The 16,277-nt window shown below is 39.7% G+C and overlaps 1 protein-coding gene across 1 annotated transcript in view; it reads right to left on the bottom strand.

Moving 5' to 3' along the window:
* The window catches only part of XYLB (xylulokinase homolog (H. influenzae)), a gene marked incomplete at its 5' end in the record, with an annotated part of 79,423 nt that overhangs the window by 49,146 nt on the left and 14,000 nt on the right, over nt 1-16,277 (bottom strand). Inside the window, 7 exons of the mRNA XM_010085492.1 lie at nt 6,866-6,962; nt 8,982-9,055; nt 10,349-10,464; nt 12,632-12,747; nt 13,156-13,196; nt 14,204-14,285; nt 15,298-15,416. Of these exons, the coding sequence (XP_010083794.1) occupies nt 6,866-6,962; nt 8,982-9,055; nt 10,349-10,464; nt 12,632-12,747; nt 13,156-13,196; nt 14,204-14,285; nt 15,298-15,416 (645 nt within the window). The remainder of the gene's footprint in view (nt 1-6,865; nt 6,963-8,981; nt 9,056-10,348; nt 10,465-12,631; nt 12,748-13,155; nt 13,197-14,203; nt 14,286-15,297; nt 15,417-16,277) is intronic.

The raw sequence follows: 16,277 nt of genomic DNA, 5'->3' as shown, positions 1-16,277 counted from the left end.
AGGGAAAGAATGACTTATCTAGTAGAAGCGCTGTCAACACTGAAAAACCTCAAGTGTGGGCTGAGGCAGCTGAAAGCATTGAGACACTTAGTGCTCAGATCTGATGCATAACGTGAGATGTGTGTAAGCTGAATAACCTTACACCAGAAAAAAGGAAAGACAGCTGGAAGGACTACGGAGAGCTCCTGAGAGTTCACTAACAGGCCTGTCACATTTGAGCAACAAAAATGAAAATACAGAAAGACACAGGAAGATTTAAAATAATAAATATGTAACATTTGACTGTCAACTAAGGTAAATGCAGCATTTTACAAGCAGAATGATCATCAAAACAGGGCATCATTTACAGTGATACCAGCAGCGGTTCTTGGTATAAATGATTAATACAAAGCAAGGTTTATAAAGCTGTGAATCAGATGAGCTTCCTAGCAATGGCATCTCTTACACATCCCCATGTGTCAGACAGAATGGACCACACTGATCCTTCAAACTCACCCTTCTGTAACAGAAATTATCTCTTTGTACCAGAGATAACCTGAGATCACCTGTTTTTAGGAAAAAAAAAAATAATCTTGTTCTTAAAACTGCCAGTGCTAAAGAACTCACTACACCACTGCCAATTGCTGCACTGTTTGATTTCAGGTTCTGTTAAAAATCTGCACCTTGCCTGTCATTTGAGGTTTGCCCACCTTCAGCCTTCAGTTATTGAACCATAATGTTTCTGTCTGTAAGGCTCAAGAGTCCTATACGATCAAGTTTCCTTTCCCCAAGAAGGTACTTATAGACTGCAATCATGTCATTCCCTTGCTAATCTAAATGGATTTTAAACTGTACAGCAGTCTCAAAAAAAAAAGCGATAAAAGGAGACTTATTAGATAACCCAACTGATCTCCAGGTCCCCAGCTTCTAGAGATCCACAAAGCTCTAACAAAATCAGACAACTGACAGCCTGACTATTTTTCTGAATACTGCTTGAACAGTACATCCACTGAAACAGTCATAAACAGTCTCTCCTAACATCAGGGCACAGGAATTGAACCATTTACATACTTGGTCTTTTGCTGACCAAACATTAAAAGCGATTGTTCAAACAATGACAACATCTTATCATTGTGTCAGGAAAGAAAGACAGATAGCACCCCTTCCAATCTTTTTATTAACTCTTTGGATTTTCTGTCTTCATTGTGTTTCCTGTATATGTAGAACAACAATAAAACAAAATAAAAGCAAGACAATAGCCACTGCAAGAAAAATTCTAGAGCACGTAAGCAGCTTCCTTATAGCACATTAGGTCATTTCCTTCAGAGGCATTTTATCTGACCCTTTTAAAAATTAGTTAAACTAATACTGTACCCTCCTGAGCCAAGTAATAATAAAAAGTTATTTCTGTAAAATACTTGGGTCAGGGAATTGGTAAGGAGCTAACCAACCTTTCACTCCAGATCACTGGCTTAAAACCCAGCCTTGCTTGATCGTGCCTAGAAGGCTCTGCTACGTGATAAAAGTCTGACACTCTGTCAGAAATAAGAGGGGATACAGTCAAGTTCTTGGCAAGGTATCGCCCGTCTCACACTGGCACTCTTATCAGCCAGAAGTTTCATCAGAAAATACAAATATCCTCGGCACCAGAATCACTGGCTTATCTGGGAGGAAGATCCTGCCTTTGACGAATTTGAAATAACTTCTTAAGCCTCCTCCCTCAAAAATATAGGCTTAAGATTGAACGGCAAGGGCGGTATTTATGGTTTGTTTGTACCGCACACCAAGCGGTACGCTCTGCCCCGTCACTATCCATATATCTTCCAATCTGACCGTTACCACCATTCGGTGTTATTTTAAACAGAGGACTTCAACCTCCCGTCGAGGGTACTGTCCTCTATTTTTAAACTGTTTTCCCTCACTTGCTGAAGCAAAAGGCCCCTAACAAAGCCATCACCCTCGTGCTGCTGAAACACCATCAGCACTCTCAGCAGCAAACAGCAAGAGACAAGCACGAAGCCAACACAACATTTTAGTATTGATTTCTCTAAGAAATTTAAATCCCGCAGGGCATAAACATCAATTTAATCCGTATGCAACTACAAAATGGCCTCGCTCACGCCGTTCCTCATTTCAGCCAAAACACTGTTACAGCTGGAGCAGAAACACACTTAGCGGTGAAGGTAAAGGCGACTGACAGAACAAGTACCCTGGCATTCCTCATAATTTGTAAGAGTTTTGGAGACTGCAACCACAGAAGGCAGTCAGTCAAAGACAACCACCAGCAGGAAAACCCATCTCATAACCCGACACAAAGCCATCTCCAGAGTGTCCCGAGGGCCAGAGGCATCCAGCCTGGCCGAACCAAAGGGCCACTTCATTCTCCAACAGACCGACACTTTGCTGTGAAGTGACAGCCTCGCTCCTCGCCTCCGCACGACAACATGAATGGTGGAACACAAACGCTCCATGTTACACTAATTGATAATTTCTGAGCTCCCCCCGCTCCACCAGGCTGCCTTCACTGCGGACAAAGAGCCACACACGTTATTACTACCTTCAACCTGCTGAAAAAAGCATCAGAAGAAAACACCACCTGAAGAAAAAGGAAATTTGGCACCTTGGAGTTTGCCCCCATGTAATCTTAGACTGAGTTCTTCAGAAAAATGTTAAGTTCCCCCTCTCACCTCTGAGAAGTCAGGCCCAGCACACTCTGACATTTCCCTTTTTTCCTAGCACTGCAGGACTGCTGGTTTTTTTAAGAACGCATCCCGCTGTATACCCAGTCAGAAAGATGTACTTTCACACATTTGAAACATGGGTTGCGTGGCACTTAAGGAAAATAATTTGCTCATTCTTACACCAGTGCAAGGCCACAGGGACTTCTGTGTCACCCCAGCCAGTACTTCAGCACCGAGCACAGTCAGTAGAATTCGGGGCACCAGCACTATTTGCAACTGATGGATTTATGCATGTAAGAAACTGTAAATTACATAATAAACACAGATTTTATGGACGAAGCTTGTGCTTGTAAAATTTGGCAACTCTACCCATATGCCCCTGCTGATGACAGTTAGGTGACAGAACCAGACTCCTAAAGGTATAAATGTGACACAAACAGCACATCAGGCAGCTGGAGTACTCTGAACCCACTGACAGGCACAACAACGTGAAGGCAGAAAGCCCCGTCCAAAGCTAACAGATCCCACCCCAGATAATCAGCCCACGTACAAGGCAGGATTTATTAACTGCCGCTGCAGTCCTACTAAAGCCTATTTAACACAACTCCAGCACATATCTGACCCTGTACGTAGAGACTTAGTGTTTGTATTACCATGGACACGAAGGTTTCTACACTGTAGACCAGTCCATCATTTAAATATCTCTTGACTACACGTGTGATCAACACCAGAACCCCTGTCTGTGTGCTGTTTTCCTACATAACATACATCACAGCAATATTTACGTCACCCACCAGTGGGCAGGGGGTTAGATCTGGTGTCCAAGAATAATCAGTTTTGTGGGTCTTCACCAGGACAGCTTCACCAGCTCCAAGCAAGGAACATTACAACGTTCTCCAGTCAGCATCAATACGAATTTTTACAATTGCTTGGTCAGGAATAGAAGCGACTCTGAAGTGATCATCGAGATTATTAAAGTTTATACTGGCAGATCAGTCTGAACCACTGAGAGCTTTATAGCTGTTGTGATCACCTGTGTCACTGAGCTGCAGACACTGTCATTTCTCTACGTAGTTGCCATGGGTATGACTTCAGAGAGTCCTCAAAGCACACAGCAAGCATGTCTGTATGACTAACCTCTGAACTCCACTTGTGAGTTTAGCTTTCAAAAGCGGATGGCTGCCATCAGAAAAAGGAAGTGACAAAACCAAAGGTGTTTATGATACAATCAAAATCCAGGAAAATAAAGGCAGAACAGCAAATCTTCACCTTATCTTCATGAATCTCTGAATCGGAGGATGTAAACAACAGGGACAGACCAGACTTCACTTGTTTGTTTCTAGATCACAACACTCTATCCACCCCTTAAGCACATAAGCAAAACAGGATACAGGGTGTTACTGAATTATTTCCCCTGAAATCTGATTGAGAAAGATTAGAGCAATTGGAACAGAGCAACACACACTTTTAAAACCCTTAAATCACAATTAATGTAAGGTTTAACTTTTCTCCTAAGGATCATCTGGTGACTGTGCCATTTTCAAAACAAGGCTGACACACACATCCCAGCCTCAAAGACAAAAATCATGAGACAGAATCCCCTGCCCTCTACTGGCACGAGAGCAGCAATGAACCTGTGCACAAGCACAAACAGTACCTGGAGAGCTGTTTTAAGGGTGGTTTTTTTTTCAACTATTATTTGTCATTTACATAAGATTTATAAGGTACCTGACACATCAAACTGGGAACAAAACCTCACATATAAAACACTCGTTCAGCATCACTGCACTTCTTCCCGCAGAGCTTCAAAATACTGCTCCTAGCAAGATAATATATTCATTAACTGAAAGTAAATTCTAAAGGATTATCTAATGTTTGTCATGTTCACAGTGCATAACCAAGAACTCTACATGACAGATTTTTATTTATTTATTTTTACAAAATTCTCTCCCATATACGCTGCTGCTTTTCAGATTACAGACATCCAAACTGCATTTGACCCAAGAACAGGGAGCCAGGTTCACGACTCTGCCAAATGATTTTCCAGCGACTTGGTGTCAGAGCTAGGGACATTCTTAGCCAGGTTTCTCACTCGTTTGCCCCACTGAGATGGCACCACACAAACCTCAGGACACCGTAGGAAAGCATTTGTAGTGACTGACCATGTCAGTTCCATTTCTGTTACAGATCAATTTAATAGATGTCACCATATAACTGAGGATCTTGTGAGCAGTTATTATTGTATTCTCCCATTGGTGTGAACAACAACAACAAAAAAGCCAAGATTTACACTGCTGTATTTATATTGCTGAATGTAAATCAGTGTGATTCCTGGAAAAATCAAAGTAAATTCCCCAGTAGACAAGGCCTAAAAGGAACTGAAAAAACACAAGGGTTTTGCCTGTATATTTCATCCAAAAGATAAATAAGCTTTTAAATCATATTAAAAACAAAAAAAGCAGCCTGAAAAAGAGCAGTTATTAAAGAAGAGAAAGTCTGGCAATACCAGAGTAATTCCCACAATGCTCATCTGTACCCTGCAACACGTTCAGAACACACCCTGTTTTCAGAGCTGTCACACAACAAATGCAGATGTAAGCCTGCCATCACTACACAAATAGCAGAATATGACATTTAAATAATACCACAAAGGAAAAGTGGGAGATGCATACAGCCTACGCTACGTGCAGCAGTTCTTTTTTAAAGCAACTCATCTGTTAGTTACCAAATAGCTAAAAGACCCTTGGGATGCAACAAAACAAAAGCATACAAGCTTCCAAGGAATCTACAGCAACACAATGCAATCACACTCATCTCTTTTTTACTGTAGACATCTACAGCATTAATAAAAAAACAAAAAAAAAAAATTAGAGTATTTAAAACTTATTAAGCCACATCCTAAAACTAGTCAGGGTTTTGGCTGCCCTACTTAGCATAAATGTATTTATAAATAATTTCCATCCATTTATTTCTGTGCCAGAGTTGTCTGGCATCTTCAACAGTTCTTCTCACACTCTGGTGTTTGTCTAACCCCTGACATTTACCAAGTGCAAAAGCTTCCTCTTCAGCCATGAGCTTTCTAGGCTACTTAAGCCAAGCTTTCAGTGCAGCAGAATCTAAGAATGAAGGATAAATAAGTTTTTCACACACAATCTACATGGATCTCTGCCTGTCTCCATAAATAACCTCCCCAAATAAATATAGTTGCAAGTATATAAGAAAATATATAACAGGAAAACCTTTACAGCATAAATTTATGAGGTGGTGTTGCCAAGCCTTGTGATTTCTTCCAGTACCTCTATATCTTCTCAACCTTCAGCTTATCAAGTTCTCTCTTAAAAAATAAAAAAATTCTGTCCTTCATGACTACGGATAAAAGCCTGCAGGTAGGAGCCAGGCAACAGCTTGTAAAGGAGGAGGTCAGGATTGGCTTGTAAGGAAGGAGGTCAGGATGTAAATAAAAATAATATAATTTTTAAAAATGAAACATTGGTTAAAAACCCTCAAGATGAGTTAATTCAGTAATGTTTAAGATGCCACTGGCTGATACACTGACAGAAAACTCCAATAAACCATCTTATCAACTTGCCTGTGTTCTTTTTGTAGAATTCCACAGCTAGTAATGAACTGATCCCACTTCTATAGGCAAAATATTGGCTGGGGCTGATTTTGTTGTTCCGATGTGTTAAAATGTATTCATATTGAAAATTCTAGGGAATACGATCTCTTGCTTTCTAAATCACAAGACAGGGAACGGGCCTCAGCTTTATTAACAGAAAACTGAGGTAAAGAGCTAAGTGACCAGCTCATGGCAGATCCAGGAACTGAGCAAAGATTTCAGATTTTCTGAGTTACGGTCTCGTGCTTTAGGCAGAAAGCTGGTCTTCTTTTCACTTAACAAGGTATTGAAGCCTAAACTCTTATTTAAAAACTGACAATGCAGCTCAGTAACAATGAAACAGCAAGAATACTTGAAAAAGAAGTGATCTTAAAGTTAAACCATTGGAGCTTCTAAAGTTAACATCTGCAAAAACTTGCCCCCAAAAACACCATCAATTTTTTTCCAGAAGGCTAATTTAGAATTCATACCAGTTTCTGTATCCATCAGGCAGGACAAGAATCACAACACTGACATTACTGTTGGGACTCCTATCTTTATGTTTGCTCTAGTTCCATTAGTTCCACAGCTTTTTCATCATACTTACTGACTTTATACCCCAGCTTTTCAGCGTGAATCCTCTTCGCCATGAACTGCCCTTCGATCAACGCTCGGATTTCCACCTCCTTTGGAAAGTCTGAAACCTGTATCAAAGAGGGAATGCATGAAGGTAACAGGCATCTTACACAGTGTACAATGCCAAGCTGGAGACTGCTTGAAAACACAAGACAGATTTATAGCTGACTACCCTTGTCTTCACCCTGAAGTCTGCTTTCAGCAGTGTGCCCAGGTGGCCAAGAAGGCCAACAGCATCCTGGCCTGCATCAGTAATAGTGTGGCCAGCAGGACTAGGGAAGTGATTGTGCCCCTGTAATTGGCACTGGTGAGGGGCCGCACCTTGAATACTGTGTTCAGTTTTGGGCCCCTCACCACAAGAAGGACACAAGAAGGTGCTGGAGCAGGTCCAGAGAAGGGCAGACAGCTGGGGAAGGGTCTGGAGCACAGGTCTGACGAGTAGCAGCTGAGGGAACTGGGGTTGTTTGGTCTGGAGAAGAGGAGGCTGAGAGGAGACCTTATCACTCTCTACAACTACCTGAAATGAGGATGTAGTGAGGTGGGTGCTGGCCTCTTCTCTAAAGTAACAAGTGATAGGACAAATGGCCTCAAGTTGCACCAAGGGAGGTTTAGGATAGATATTAGGAAAAAGAGAGAGTGATCAGGCATTGGAACAGGCTGCCCAGGGAAGTGGTGGAGTCACCATCCCTGGAGGTGTTCAAGAAACGTGTAGATGTGGTGCTTAGGGACATGGTTCAGTGAGTTAGGTGGTGTGGGTCGATGGTTGGACTTGATGATCCTTGAGGTCTTTTCCAACCTTAATGATTCTATGATTCCCAAACTAGGCCCAGATCTTCACTCCTACACACAAGATGGACCTCAAGACTCATCACAGAGAACACAACCCATACCCTCAGTGCTGTCAGCAAATCCACTGAACTTGAAACCAATGCACGATGAGAAGAGGTTCCAGTGCAAGTTGCAAACTCGTGTCTATGCATTTCTCAGCACCAAAGGCTGCTTAAAAAAATCAGTATCTCAAAAATGTAAAATTAAAGCAAGTAAATAAAATTCAGATGCATTAAGCAATGTCACAAAAGTTTAAATCTATTTCTGTCTGGACAAAAGTGAAACCATGTAATCTTTTCATGAATTTATTTAGCTGCTACATACAATATTTTTCTGTCCTTTTGTCGACCAGAATATGAGAAAAGCAATGGAAGTAGGAAAATATTCAACTACAAACAAATACAAAGAATCTCTCACAAAAAGTTGAGTTTTTCCATGCACTACAGTAAGTGCCTACAACTTGTGTAACAGCTAGAAGTGATTAGGCAGTCATTTAAACTGCAAACATTTAAGAGACTAGTGCTACACTGCAAACACAAGATAGTGTCAATCTCTGTTCACCTAGGTGAGGTCTAATCGACTGGGAGTCACGACTGATCAAAGAAAGCTGCTGAGTTGCAGTACCACCCACAAAGCCAGACATTTAAACAACATCCATTCTTCAAAAGAAAAAGAGAAAATTAAAAAAGATACAAATTACTTTACTTTCCATAGCATCATTTCTATTTTAATTCCAATTGGACTTGAGCCTGTGTTTGCTTACGTACCACTATGTGGCTTGTAGGTTACTTGAAGACATGCAGGACAGCAAAATGAGGTTTGTACTTTACATACACATTTAGAGCAAGATAAAAGACAAAAATATTACAGCCCAAAGTTTCAACACATCCTTATCTGTGTGTCTGAAACTCAGAAGATGGGGACTACGTCATGTAAGTGTGTTTAGCCCTCAATAAGTTTAAAGTTAATCCTGTTTAAAAAAACAGTGTTGGTTTCAGTAAATCCATATTTTCCATTAAAGGAAATATTTCCTAAAAAAATACCGTATAAGTTCCAGTTCAGACTTTACACTGTAGATACTCTAAAGCTACAGACCAAATACTTCCTTATGAAAATCATTCCAGGGACTAGCATCAATAAATTAAACTTGAAAGCAAGTATCTCAGACAAAAAAAAAAGATAATGGCAAAGATTTCAAGCCTTGACAGTACTCCTTCAAAGTTTGAGACATTAACTAGATTATTAGATTCTACTACTACCTTTTGGTTGTCTCTGTTGAATCTGTGAATCCCAACTGCTTCAGGAGTGATTTCCATCACATCAAAGTAGAAACCTGCATCAAGGAACATAAAAGGATATCATGTTTGCTCCTAACCCAAAGTTGGAATCTTATTTCAGCACACAGCTAAAGTGATAATAAATGTTTATCACGTATTTTGAAAGACATTTGAGACACCATACAGCCTGTTTCTTAACTAATTTCAGTCCACACATTTATCAAATTTAACTACTTTCAGTTTACAAAAATGTGAATCTTCAGCACGTCTGGCTTTAGGCATCCAAGCAATACCATAAACAACAAGCCTACAAAAGAGCACACATCCACCAGAACACACACACACACAAGTAATGTAGATAAAACATAGAAAAATCAGTGCTAACCTCACAGTGTCAAGAACCTATCTTAAATTCACTCTCCTAAGGAGTGAAGTCTTCTATAGCTTAAATATCTACATTTAAAAATGCTGCTACCTGCAGGTTTTAATTTAATTTTACTCATATCCATTCAGATCTAGGATCACAGAATCATAGAATGGTTTGGGTTGGAAGGGACCTTAAAGATCATCTAGTTCCAACCTTGCTGCCATGGGCAGGGACACCTCCCACTAGAGCAGGTTGCTCAAAGCCTCATGGATGACGGTAATGATTTCAAATCCAGCTCTGCAATGGTTAAATTTTAATCTTGATTACACATATGATCACCTTTCAATAGCTTATTTCAGAGCTATATACTACACTTGTAAAATGTTAAACTGTAGGAAAGAAAACAATGTAGAACTTCAAATGCATAGTCTTATTTATATTTTTTAAATATTTCCATCATCATCTTGTTTCATTCATTCACATAATGTGAGGAAAAAACAGGGATGAAATGACTCTGTGACATACATTGGGGAAAATGCAGGAAATCTGGGTATTACTTGACATTACTGGTTTGTTCACATGCATGAACATGATTCTAGAGTAATGACTGAGAAAGAAATAATATGGAGCTACTTAATTCACTTGGTTTGAGTCTTCAGAAAAAGAAACAAACTTTAATGAAAGCCTTCTTCAGAAATTAGTAGTTTTAAAAACTCTACAGCTAAGATGCTACTAACACCCCTTCAATGACCAAAAGAGCTCCATAAATATAATTTTCTTATTTAGTGAATATTGAAGGAAAATACTATCATGACATTTAGCCTGCCAACAGAGCATTTCCAAGTATACATTAGGAATTTCTCTGTCTCTAGTTAACTTAATTCTGAGCTTTATCATGACCCAAGTAAAAAGCAGGTACAACAGCCATTCAAGTATGTGTCTAAGCAAACCCTGGAACTCCCAGCCTTGCTAGGGCTCATACCCAAGTTTCCATTGTTTCCAGCAGCAGTAGATGATAAGGCTTTGGAGAATTCATCCCAGGAACCTGAAGCACAGTCATCTCTGATCCTCTCTCTCATCAGAGAGCCATTCTTAAAACTGAAACACACAAACATACCATTTTCCAAAACATTTGGCTTTAGATTTTTAAAGCCATTTGTTGTTTTGCTCTATATTGGTGTTTATTATATAAGCTGAATAGATCTAGGCAAGCTAAAAGATAGAATCATTTCTTCATTATGGAAAGAGACAGAGAGGGAGAAAACTAGGTAAGAGAGAAAACAAATATTAGAGGATGTGTTGAGGAACACAGTGCAGAGATGCTGGTATATAAGAGTCAGTTTAGACCCAGTCTGGCAGGCCATGCTAAACCCAGGCTATCTCTGAATAGCTAAGACATCTTCTCAGAGCTCCATGCACAAAAATTGCAGCCCACTGCCTGACTTACTGTGGTCTCCTGAAGCTCAAGAGGAGAACACCCACCATGCACTGATGGAGCAGCAGCAGGAGCTGGGGTCAAACGGACCCTGGGGCAGGTCTGGTGGAGCTGCATTTCTGCACTGTGCCAGCACTCCTGTAAAAGGTTTCACCAAGTCTCATTGTGCCCAACAGCTAAAATGCATACCAGTATGGAGCGAGCTTGGACCCAACAAGATTTATGAGGTCTAGTTCTGTGCCAGGATCTGGCAAAGGAAAGCACCACAGCTGCATTGGCACAGATCTAGTCCAGAGCCAGCAAACCATGCTGTAAAATATGCATCTGTTCAGTGTTCATGGTCTTTGCACCGTTTATGCAGTCACCTCCTTTGCTTCCTCCGTGAATAAAACACTCCTGCAAAATACTGCAGCATTAGACTCAGACCCAGAGGGAAGTAGTTTGAATACTCTCCAGCACAGTTTTTTTTCAGCAGGAAAGGCACAGAAATATCCAGAAAGAGGGCAAGGAAATCATTGAACTTGCTCAGTAGCAGTAGCTGAAGTTACTTGAGTTTTCTGTACAGATACTCTGCCTGGTAGCTCAGGCACTCTTTCTACTAACCTAGTTAAGGCCCCTGTTAACTCCATTATTTTATAAAAAAAATAGGCATTGCTGCTGCAAGGGGCAGTGTTAGGGCAGAAACGGCGAGGCAGGGGGAACACAAACTCCTTATATCTGCATGGCTACAGAAATATCTTTGCTTTCTGAAAGGCAAGTCTGGCCTTCTGCATGCATTAAGCTGCAGTAAAAGAATGGCAGGATAACAGTTACTCAGAGAAACGCCTCTGCATCTCCCTTCCCATTACAAACAGGTTGTTTATATGGCTCTTGTACACAGCAAAAGTGGGAAAAACATTGGGGAAAAGAGAAACTTCAATGTAAAACTTAAAAAAACAACCAGCCACCAGGAAATCATACCAGGAAACCCATAACTTGCACTGGATGTCGTGCTTTTGACCTCAACTTCATGAACACTCTTCCCACTGTCATCTACAGCCTCCTATCACTGTAGAGGTAAGACCTGACATTACAGTTAAAGGGTAGATTTGAGCTTTGCTGAAGTTTTGAGTTATGAGCCCCTACAACCCAGAGGATTTAGGCACAAAATTCATCCACATATTACTATTTGTCTAAATACTATGACCTGTTTCAGAAATTTTTCCTCTGAACACAGTGCCTCAGTGAGGGAAAACGTAGCTCCAGGCCATCTTCCCACCTACTTGTCCAGCAAGGGACCAAACAATTCCCAAATCACACCAGCCAAAAGATACCATGAGGATCATTCTCTCAGCTGGGCTTCTTGAGATCTTGGTATTTTCCACATGCACAGCCTAATACATCCCTGAACAGCACTAATTATAGTCCTCTATGAAAAGGGAATCTTCACCTGCCCCATTATGTCCCCTGTGGACCACTAGAAGAGCACAGAAGTTACACAGCCTGGTCAAGCTTCTGTCATTTCACATTATGATAGTTCAGTTATTCCTGTACATTAAACATCTTACCTTAGATTCATAGTGAACTGGCTCTATGTATAGATAGAAATAATTTCAGCTTTTTATTGCCATGAGAAATTATCCTCCACAACTCTGCAGTTTCAATTACTCAAATTAAACAATAGGAATGTGATAATGTTGATGCAAATGTTTCAGCGATAGATTGCCATATACTGTACAGAATGCTGAATGTTACATTCATTATCATTTAGCAAAAGAAATAAAAAACACTAACACAGAGAAAGAAATACATGTTATTGATCCCAGATGTACAAAAAATAAATGATATTACCATAAAAGTGCCATATATGTTTGGGAATCAACAGGATTGCAGAGGATATGACCTTCTAAGGCAGGAGTTGGTTCTTGGATCCACAGAAACAATGTGTCACTTGTGCCAAGGCTAATCTGGAGGGGGAAAAAAATAATTGAAGCGTTATCACAATGTGCATGGAAAGCAATACAGAAATTAAATTAAAACCATTTGTTATTACCACTAATTGTTTTTAAATTACACATTAAGTCAATTGGATTCGTGTTGAAGCTAGCTCTGACTTAGGTTGTCACACCACTGAAATACATACGAGATGGAGAGTTAGGTGATAATGTCTGGAGCATTAGTTAAAAGTCACAAGAGTTTACTCAAAAACTTTCCGGCAGCTTACAGATTGATAGAAATAAAACAAGCATGAATCCAATATACAAAAAATCAACGCTTGCAGATAAATTTCACTGATAACCTACAGCTATTTTACATTTCATGTATTTAATTTACTCGGGGATATTGACAGTTTCCGGGAGTATGTTTTGACTTACTGCAATATCTCCTTCTTGAAGTCGCATCCCTGCCAGTGATGCTGAAAGCAGAGTCAGAATACCAGGGAAAAAGTTACTCGTTTGCCTCAACTATAGCATGTTGCATGAGACATCATAATACATTGCATTCATCATCTCAAAGTACAATATACATGCAAATATGCCTTGGCCTATACACTGAAAAAAATGGGCAAAGCATTTGGGTGAGGGAGTGATTTTCAACAAAATCAAAATATTCAAGACAAAAGATTACGGAACTGCATGATTTTATCTATTCAGGTTTTAAATACAGTGTACCCTTAGTTAACAACACACTTTAAAGGAGAAACACTCCTCCTTACATCAGACTACTCACATATTTATCGGACTAAGATGGATTTGAATCTGTAGAATAAACATTGGACTTTTGGGAAATGCAGAGTTTAACCATATCCCAGAATATGAATGTAAAATATACCATGATGAAGCCTCCATCTTGAGTCAAACCTGCATATGCTACTCTAATATGGATACGTATTTTATTTTCACAGTCCTGAGAAACAGATGAATTTGCTGTACACTGAAACAGCCTCCAGGATTAAAAAAACTGACCCTAAATTAACACCTTCCCTTTGCTGAGATCTATCAGTCTGACAAAAGGACAGCTCTAATATTTAGAGAAAGCCTATGAGGTCCATCTCTACCTTTTTTGCCTGAAAAGACAAACCAGCAGTTTTTAAATTTATATTTTCTAAATTAAAATGTTAGCAGTTCATAATAAGAATAGTCTCTCAGAGGCAGGCAAACCAAAACTGAAATTATCGAGAGGCAAATGAAGTCACCTCTAATTACGAAGCAAAAGAGAATTCATTTGTCACACCCAGCTTATCCAAGATGTCTACACCTCAAAAGAACCTCCGATGGAAGGCTGTCAGAAAAAGGTATTAATGCTGATAAACACAATATTCTTTCACTGTATAGGGAGCATCTGAGAATCAGCGAGATTGATTTACAATTTTAGTACATACATAATCGCATTCACTGAATCTTATACATTTAATCATCTCACCTGGATTGTCTCCTGTAAACGCTACTATTTTGCAGTCTGGGCTAAAGCCATAACGCTGACTATAATATGGAGAAATGGGTCCCTAAGGAAAGAAACAAAGAGAGGAAAAAAACCCTCAAAAAATGGAAAGTAATCTTGCAATGTATGACACAATGTGTTGTATCACAGAACTGAAAAACCCCAAAGCAGCTGTAATAATAACTTTTGTGTATTTAAGGTATAAATGAATATTTTAAAGATTTTAACCCAATTTTTTTGTTGTTGAGAACCTCAAAGAAATACCCTCAGACTCGATTTTAAAAGAGGTGAATTAAATAGTTGCATTTTAGCTTTGGGTCTCTCTCCAGTTATTCACATCAAGTAACAAACACATCCATTTATTTTGCACACATACATGAATATTAATACACAGAAATTAGAGAATCAATGCAAACATAAGAGGAAACACAACACTAATATACATCACAACATCAAATGCTGAAATAGGACCCCTGTTATTTTAGGAGTCAAGAACTGTATTCTTTTAAGCCACATTTGCTAGACATAGAGAAAAAACAGGAGAAGAAAACTACCTGTAAAGAATACAAGGACATCTATAAGGATTTTTGTATATGTTCCTCCCCATTACAGAAGATCAGCACTGAATTCACAGGGCTCAGGTGATGGGTATCTACACTCTCATACACGTGCACCAGCTAAAGCAATAGCTCTTTTTGTGCTGGGTAGTACGACTAAATTCATTTACTCTGAGATGTGCAGCTTGATTTGATTTCACCATTATGCTACGTGAACTGAGGAGCTTTAAATATCCCAAATTATTCACAAAGATTACCTCATTAACTCTACAAACAGTTTAAAACAACGTCCCTGTCAAGAAATGCAAATGTTGGGTTCTGCTTCTGCAGTAAAAAAATACCGTGCACAGCTCTGCAGCAACCAAGAGCTTGTGGGCCTGGGAGGGGACCCCAAAGATTCTGAGGATAACTGTGCATGCCCGCACGCTCACACAAATGCACTCCAAGGAAGTACCATTACCAGAACTTCCAACACACAGCTCTGTTTGTTGCTTACAACTCCTCTAGACAGGCACATACCAGTACTGAATGGGATGGTACAGGGCATCCCAGTTTCTCCTCTAATCCAGGTGCACAAGCATCAAGGCAGGACACCGACCACACCTTTTCCCAAATCTGCAGCAAATTCATACCAGAGCCTACAAGACAGATCAAAACAAGAGGCACATATTGTTAAACACAAAACAGTATTGTATCAGAAAATTCCACCTCGTTACGGGCAACAGAAAATTTACAGATGCATATTTTACATTCGAAGAGACTGATTAGAGCTCTTCTCAGCATAAAGGCTACTGATGATTCAGCCTCTGCATTGCTTTCACCTGTAAAGGGAGTAGAAAATGCTCCTCTGGTACACAATGCATTATTCAGTTATTCCCAAATTAAGAGCAAATGGAACAACATGGATGCCTTCCTATCCCAAATATTCCACCTTAGACAAAGACTTCACTACAACTACCTAAAAGTGATGCAGCAGTCACTTGAAGGTGTGTTGTGCTCACCCAAGACCTAACAATGAAGAAATTCAGTTTTATGCTATGACCTTTGAGTAGAGTACCATAAAAGCATCTAAATCCATGCTGACTAATGTTCCTCCACGTCAATGTTCTTCTTCTTAAGAGATGACAAAATAAAGGCTTAGAAGTCAAAAAAAAAAAAAAAAAAGGTCAAAACTTCAAATGTAGCCTTTAATTTTGAGCCTACTTTGGAAGTCCAGCTTTGAATACCAAAGTCATGATTTTTAGAAATGCTGAACAGCCCAACTGAAATCTACATACCATACTGAGCCCTCAACATCCCTTGCTTATGTTTCCAGGATGCCTTTAATTGCACATTTCATTAAACTTGAAAATCTGTATGTGTTTCTGGTTAATACTGTTCAGGGACATATCAGTTTTCCTCTAGATTAACACTGTCATTTCAAAGGCTGTTTAGCCCATGACTTATTTATCTCAGAAACATAGCCACAATCTCAGTTGGGTACAGGGGAAAACCTGAAA

This window comes from Pterocles gutturalis, unplaced genomic scaffold (genome assembly GCF_000699245.1).
Source record: "Pterocles gutturalis isolate BGI_N339 unplaced genomic scaffold, ASM69924v1 scaffold8110, whole genome shotgun sequence".
NCBI classification, from domain to species: Eukaryota; Metazoa; Chordata; class Aves; order Pterocliformes; family Pteroclidae; genus Pterocles; species Pterocles gutturalis.
The sequence above is the reverse complement of the archived record's forward strand: the minus strand, read 5'-3'. Positions and strand labels throughout refer to the sequence as shown.